Source organism: Carya illinoinensis, chromosome 9, assembly GCF_018687715.1.
Source record: "Carya illinoinensis cultivar Pawnee chromosome 9, C.illinoinensisPawnee_v1, whole genome shotgun sequence".
Lineage (NCBI taxonomy): Eukaryota > Viridiplantae > Streptophyta > Magnoliopsida > Fagales > Juglandaceae > Carya > Carya illinoinensis.
Genome location: NC_056760.1, coordinates 5,665,093 through 5,673,456, shown reverse-complemented (window position 1 = coordinate 5,673,456; position 8,364 = coordinate 5,665,093). Strand labels below are relative to the sequence as shown.

The window sequence follows — 8,364 nt, the reverse complement described above, 5'->3', positions numbered from 1 at the left end:
TTATAAAAAGATTATGTTTTAACTTTATGTTGTCTCTGATCAACTCAACCAACAGCAAAATAAGAATTTCAATGTTGTCTCTATTGATTGTCTACAGGATGACATAAATTGATGAATTATAATACAAACATCAAACGACACATATTTTGAACTATCATTTGTGTTAGACTTTTATTAAATTTTTCGTATACATCTTTGCTAAAATTATAGATGTTATAAACATGTATTGGATTATATGATACTTTGAACTAATTTTTTTTATTTTCTCCAATATGCCTTAAATTATTAAGTGACATCAATAATTTTTATAAAATATATATTATTTTTTACAAATAATCATTTCATAAAATTAGATAAACGTGCTTTGCACGTTACTCCCACCTAGTATATATATATATATATTAATTTGTGTTGACAAATGTGGTCCTATGTTCTTGATTAACAGAACACGTAATTTTCAAAGACATCTCATCCCACCGATTATAATCAAAACAAAAGCAACTCGGCACTTTGGGTGCTAGCTGCTGTGTCTCCATTATCTTTATGCAGACCATAGATATGGCTCCGACAAGCATGCATCCCACAGGCAGGACAGAAGTACTGCCCTATCGAAAGGAAGATCTTTCTGTGGAAAATGTGGCCCATTCTTTGATGAATGGTCTGAGCCCAAGATTTCTCAATTCATATATTATGTATCAAGCACGTCAAGCCCAAGCTTAATCCCGCATTTGTATCTATATATGTATACGACCTACTTTTGTTAACAGTGGACTTTTTTTTTTCCTTGGTGTCGGGATTAATTTCCAGTCCTAGGTTGTTTTGTTGTAAGCCATGGCCATGCCAATTGATTGTTGAGTGAAAAGGTTCCTGTGATATTTCGACACCTATGCAAACGGAGTCAAGAATCCATCATCGTTGTCGGCCTTTCGAAAATGGCTAGCTAGTCATTGCCTATTGGACCGTGTATATATATATATATATTTCTGTATTTCGATTAAGACACCCATTTGTGAGAGCTACACATGCAGTCACTTTCACTCGTGTTATATGTATAAGCCGAAGGTGCTCATTAAAAAAAAAAAAAAAAAAAATTGAGAAAAATATCCATGCTATTTATAACCTGTCGTTAAATATTAATTAAACGATATCACATTTAATCAAAAGAAAAAAAAAATCAAGATGTACAGATTCCTTTATTATTAATTAAACGATATCACATTTAGTCATTGTCTTATTTATTGAAAGTGAACGTTCAAATGCTAATGATAATTGCTGCTCATTTATTATTTTTCCAACAATTTGCAGCTTCGATCGGACACATGTACGTACACATGATACATACATATATATGTATGTATGTATATATGTATGTATATGTACTGTAAAAAAGAAAGGGTTATGGGGTTGTGCTACAATATTATATATCATGCATGCACAAGTAATATTAATTGTCAATATAGATATGTTTAGGGTGCCTAATAGTTAGCAGGAAATAGGGACGAATTGCGTCACAGCTAGCCCACCTGCATAATAGCTGCAAGATGAACCCTGTTGCCGGCCGCCACATGAGTAATGATGGACACTACGTCGGCGAGTTTCTAAATTTTGGCAGGTGGGTATAACAAGATAGATTTACTATTCTTTTATTATTATTTTATTATTTTTTTAATTTTTTTAAATTTTTTTATTTAATAATTAAACAAGTGATTATCACTAAAATTATATATTTTTAAAATTTTTTTAATAATTAAAAATGTTAAAAAAATATTCAAAAAATAATAATAAAAAAATAAATACATTACAAATAATAAAAAAATGATAAAAAAATAATAAATATATCATTACCCATAATCAAAGTCATTATTATAGATATATGTTTTCGTCTAGAAGCTAGCGCAAGTGCATGCGTAGCTAATTAAATTAAAAGGCAACGGAACATTGCATGCACCTGAAGGCAGCCACCAGCATACAATTTAGCTTACATCTGCATAAGCTTTCTACGTTTTGTTTGATTGAGATGGGCTTCGAATCGCATATATATCCACGAGAGAGAGAGAGATGGAAGTCAAACGTCCATCGACTACAATCGGGCTTTTGGTACGTCCAACATGTGCTTCTAAAAGCATATTTGGTGTACTACCCCCAAAGTAATGACTGCTTATGCCTGTGGAAAATAACATTCAACGAATCTCTTGGCCACCACGAAGCTGTCGAGGTCATTAATTCATTTTGTGATTGGATAAAAACCCTAGCCTAAATGAAATTAAAATCAAATAGAACAAAAACAAGCTGGAATCCTACGACTGCTTTAATATATTCAGAAGATATACAAAGTAGAAGATAATGATTGGAATTGAGAATCATGTTGGTGCACCTCATGCACTACAACTCGACGAAGGTACGTACACAATGATTGGAATATTGGGAGCTGATTATGCTAAAGTTCAGGAAAAACGTAACAGTAATGATCATGGGAAGCACTTATATATTAGAGAAATAATTCAAATAATTGTTTTCTTTTCATAATAAATTTAAGCTTTTGATCAGATAATTATTAACTTTTTAACTTGAAATTAAAGTAGAGCAAATACTCTTGACTTCGAAGCCTTACTAGATCTTGAGATTTCATCTCTCATTTCGATTAGATATTTCGTATGTTAAGTGATCAAATGTATTATTGCAATATTGCCCTGCAAAAAGTGAGAGTAACAAATAAAATTAAGATATATACCGGCGCCATTCTTTTAAATACAAGAAATTGCGTTGTGCAACGGTATGGTGAGGTCTCTGATCGAATTCAATTAGATGAATCTTGCTGGGGAATGGTCAGCGGGCAATGGAAACTTCCCCGACCATGGACATTAGAGAGACTCTCGCACACCAAAAACAAAAGCATCATGTGTTTGAATTATCATGGTAGAATGTGTGTGTGTATATATATATATATATATGTTAAAATTTAATCCAAGAAATCTTAATTTCATGATCATCAAACCAAATACCAATCTTCAAGAATAATAATGTACATGTACAAAAGCAGGAATGGTACATCAGTACCGGCCTGCCTGATCATTTTTCTAAACACAGATCAGAGCTAGCTAGTCAGTCAGGTCTACTATACTGAAATATCAAGTACTTCAGAAACAGAAAATGAAACCAATGTGTATATTTTAGGTCTGCCGCCTCTGATGACATATCAGTTGCATTTAGGCACATGGAACGACAGTACTGATAATTCAAGCAGGCGTCCGAGTCTCTGGCTTTAATTAATCTTATTTACTTCTCAAGTCAATCATGTATACAGCTAGGCTTAATATTAATGAAGTAGTATCATTTTGGTGAAGCAGTACGTACGTTCTATTGTAATGCTTCCAATATCTGAGATCATCATGATCAAGATCTCCTACATACGTTTCTGATCTATCGATCTTATTTTTGTCTCTGGGCCAACTCGATCCGAATAGTTGGTACGCCGCAAATCATGCAACATCAATGCTTGCAAAGATAAGGTGCCAGGCATATGCCATTACTTTTCAAAGCTGTGTTTCATTGGTCTAAATAGAGGATTACTTTGCCTCATTGTAATATTATTAACTATATATATATACTACATGTGGGCATTTGTTTCATATTTTTTGTAATTTCTGGCCAGATAAAACCATTTTCTTTAACCAAACACGGCAAGCTGGTTAGGCTCATCATCTTAATAAAGAAAATAATGAGGTGGCCACAGCAAGTTTTTCAAGTGGCCGCCAACTCTATTAATTAGGTTGTCCCCGTTTGAATCAATTGGATGTATGGTCATGGGCCCCGCGGCCTTTGAGATATATCTATATTGCTTTCGTGTACAATAATTTATATATATATATATATATATATGGCGATGACCGTATAATAATTGCCTTACATATAGAAGATCACGAAATCTTCTAATATATAGTTCAGTCTATCAGCTTGAATATTGCTTTAGTACTTTGTCTGAAATTATGACTTTAATGTAGTAGTATTCTTTAACTTTGTCAATTCCCAGTACGTACATGTATTCAATGATAAGCCTAGCTTCATTATCAGGATCATATTTATTTATTGTTTAATTAATTCATGTGCCAATTATGCCCAAATTTACGTACGTAATCGATCCAGCTTTCTGGATAACAGAAACAACACATGATGAGATCAGAATGATCTCCACAGTAAATTATCTTATACCCATGCATCCAACAACTCCCTTCACCACAGTAAAATCTTATGAAAATTACGTATAAATACAATAAACTCAATCATGTAGGAAAGCGACATAATTTATATGAATGACAGGGACATGATCACACGGATCGCGCGTATAACGTCGTACTGGGCCTTGTGATCATGAAAATTCTTCACAATATATTTACCATGCCACATGATGCATGTATTAATGCATAAGCTAGCTGGTAGATCAACGTACACGAGAAATTAACGGAAAAAGTAAGGGGAAAGAAATAGAATTTAAAAAAGCTTAAACACCTGGCCATGCATGCATTATGTAGCGATTAATCATGAAGTTTCGAGATCAGTAGGTTTCAATGCTCTGCCCGTATAGGCGTATACATGCGCAAGCATTACGTACGCAGGATCCTGCAGCTAGAGATGAGAGTCATGTCTCAACCAGATCGAAGGCCGCTCCCTACGTAGATCATGATAACTTGCAGTACAAATTAAACAAAAAGTATCATTGACCATATCATGCAATAAAAGACAAAAAAATAAAAACAGCCACAGATAATTATAAATTAATAAATAAATAAAACGACAGAATTGCAGTGTGAAAGCATGGTAATAATTAGCTAGATCAACGTGCGCACACATGCCAACCCATCACACAACCACCAATCTGTTTTGTGGACTTCGATCGAGACTCGAGTTGGGGCCAGGTGGGAATTGACTGATTAGGAATATCGAAATCTTATACCAAATATTTCTAATTTATTATTTCTTTATTTTTATTTATACGTACACGTATTTAAATATTTAAATAATAAAAAATAACAAATTAAAAATATATGACGTTAGGCTTCCTTATATATTTCCATCTCCAATATTAATTCCAGTACTGATCCACGGCATAAGAAAAGCATGACATCAAAAGCGTACAAGGCAGTTCTAAACCTCGGAACCCCATTACCTTTGCCTTCTTCTCCCATGTGGTCCCCACACTTTTTTCTCAACACGTGTCGTAAACTCTCCATCCACACGTGTCTTGTGATCATGGCAGCCCGTTTGGTACCTTTTATGAGAACCTAACCGCCTCCATTGCCTAACCTCCTAATATATATAAATAAATAAATTATACCCAAGTTTTAGTCACGGCCAGTGTACCTCTCCTATGTTTTCCTTCCAAAAACCACCTGGCCACGTCCTTTCTAGCTAGCTCTAACCCTACTTAATACTTCGATCTATAATATTAATCGCGTCATATTTATAATTCCAAGCAAGAAAATTAAGAAGTACTTTAATTTTTTAGATCAGATCGAACAGGTATATAGATATCTGATCAACACTAGCTTGATGGGTGAAATTATGGAGAGCACGGATTCATCGTCGGGGTCGCAACACCCTCAGCTTCCGCCGGGCTTCCGATTCCACCCTACCGATGAAGAGCTCGTCGTCCACTATCTCAAAAGGAAGGCTGCCTCCGCTCCACTTCCAGTTACCATCATAGCAGAGGTCGATTTATACAAGTTTGATCCATGGGAGCTCCCAAGTAATATTAATATATACAAGTGTTTGATATGTTGTATAATTTTGTTTTATTCTGATTTTCTCTGTCGAGACTCATAATTTGGAGATTTTGTTTTGGTTTTTGTTTAAGAAAAGTAATGAATTGTGAAAATTTTGTAGGTAAGGCTACGTTTGGAGAACAGGAGTGGTATTTTTTCAGTCCAAGAGACCGGAAATATCCGAACGGAGCGAGGCCGAATAGGGCAGCCACGTCCGGGTATTGGAAAGCAACGGGGACCGACAAGCCTATACTAACATCTAATGGAAATCAGAAGGTTGGGGTTAAGAAGGCGCTTGTCTTCTACGGTGGGAAGCCCCCTAAAGGGATTAAAACCAATTGGATCATGCACGAGTACCGCCTCGTTGACAATCATAACACTTCTAGTTCCAAGCCTCCCGGTGCTGATCATGCCGCAAACAAGAAAGGTTCTTTGAGGGTACGTGAAAACTTTGACCTTTTTTTTTTTTTTTTTTTTTTTTTGCTTAACTTGGGATATATCTACATGACTGTTCGTTTTTGTGTTTGGTAATGGCGTTGTACGTCTTGGGTATTTGTCGTGTTTTGTAGCTTGATGACTGGGTTTTGTGTCGGATTTATAAGAAAAACAACACTCAGAGGCCGATTATGGATCAGGACAAGGAGGATTCAGTGGAAGCCATAATTCCTCTGTTGGCTGCGCAGCAGAATCCAAAACCCTTGCCCTCAAAGACTAATGCAAACTACGACGCAGCACTTGAAAACGATGATCAGAACTACTTCGATGGAATATTAACAGGCGCAGAAGGCTTGCAAAACAGCTCCATTTCTCATCTAGCCTCTTCTAGCTCGAAAAGTACACTAGCGGGGAAACGCACGCTTCCAACAGATAGCTTTTGGAATGGAACAGGGTCGATAGGGTCTAGCTCAGGCAAGCGATTCCAAGGTGATCTTAATGGTGGAAGCCTGGGATTGGATGAAAACAACAGTTCCTTTGTTTCTCTTCTAAATCAGCTGCCTCAGGGCACTGCGCAGTTTCATCCAAACGCCTTTCTTGGGTCCCTTGGAGATGGGGTTTTGAGGCACCAATTTCAACTTCCAAGCATGAACTGGAACTCGTAGTACAGAGTCATGGGGGTTGTTCATGATAAAACATGATATCTATCCATATATGATGCTCTTAATAGGAGTGTGATCAAGGTCAAAAAGTGCTCCATTAGAAGACTTCTTCGCGACAATAGGTTGGAAACAGACTACTGATTCATATTAATAGGTTGAGTTAATTTCTCTTGGTGTAACTATATAGCTAGCTAGCAGCAAATATCAGGTTAGGTCATACGCGTATATCGATCCTTTAATTTGTTGTTTCTCATTTTAAGAAATACTGAACAACTTGCTATATATTATATATGAATGAATGTCACAACTTGAATATCTGAAATTAATATTTACATTTTGTATACGAGAAGATTTATGTGGATCGAGATCGAGATGGTTCATATATAGAAATAAATGTTCTTCGTCTGGATTTTATGATCTTCAGTTATATTAATTTATGTATAGTTTTCATTACATCAGTTAATTTATAAAGTGGCCTGAATATTATATGCTTCGATATGATTATAAATTATTCATTTATTAATTGTTTGTGGGCTTGGTCTATTAATTAATTAACCAGCTAGCTAGTAAGAGACGATCAAAGATCGATCGATGTCCTCGATCGGATGATTATGATTACTTCTAATAAACATGAGTTTCTACCCGATTTTTTACGTCCTTAATTATTAATTAATTATGTCAATTTATATTCTCTTTTAACTTTTGTTGTTTTAATCTTTCGCAAGATTTAATCCTATATATTTGTCTTAATTTCTTGATCGATGATCTGGAAAATACAAAGAAATAGAAAAACAAATCATCTTCAAACTCTAGTAGGTTGTTTACGTCCATCATGTGCAAATGCATGGCGCGCGGGAAGTATATATATATATATTCTATATAATCTTGCTGCTATGGCGTTTAATAATTAGTTAGTTTTGAAAGTATCTGCAAAAAGATCGATCATGGAATCGTAAAGGATAGAAAAGAAAGACTTATGATCATGTGCGCATTTAAGAACAGATCAGATAAAAGTTAATTGAATGCATGACTTAAAAGGGGCCGGGGGAATTGAGAATCAACAAGGTTAACAAATTTCATTTTCCGAGTTAATTATGACGTATCCAGCTCACAACTGCTCATCTTTAATTATTTGCAAATAACATGTCTAATTAATTAGTTAATAATTAAATATATAGCAGATAATACAATAATATAAGATCAATTAGTTAATCATGAAAAGTATATATATATGTACGTAATTCAGTACATTTGAAGTCAAAATATATATATTATTTACATTTTAAGTATTATAAAATTCAGAAACCGATCGAAAGATGTGATCATGATGTGTTTACACATAAAAGACGTGAAAAAATGAGTTTTCGGCCATATTTTTCAACTAATGACGTAGGATTATTCGATCCATGTCATAATCTCCAACATTAAGATTATCAGATTCGGATTTCAAATGTAAACACTCAAAAATGGGGAACATGGGCTTTTTATTTCATGATCATATATAGAAA

At 34.7% G+C, this 8,364-nt stretch overlaps 1 protein-coding gene across 1 annotated transcript; it reads left to right on the top strand.

Moving 5' to 3' along the window:
• The first annotated feature begins 5,330 nt into the window (after positions 1–5,330).
• Positions 5,331–7,265, top strand: LOC122277416 (NAC transcription factor 25). The gene is made up of 3 exons (XM_043087386.1): positions 5,331–5,743; positions 5,881–6,197; positions 6,329–7,265. The coding sequence occupies exons 1-3, from the start codon at positions 5,548–5,550 to the stop codon at positions 6,857–6,859; spliced, it is 1,044 nt and encodes a 347-aa protein (XP_042943320.1). The 5' UTR covers positions 5,331–5,547; the 3' UTR covers positions 6,860–7,265.
• Positions 7,266–8,364: the final 1,099 nt, after the last annotated feature.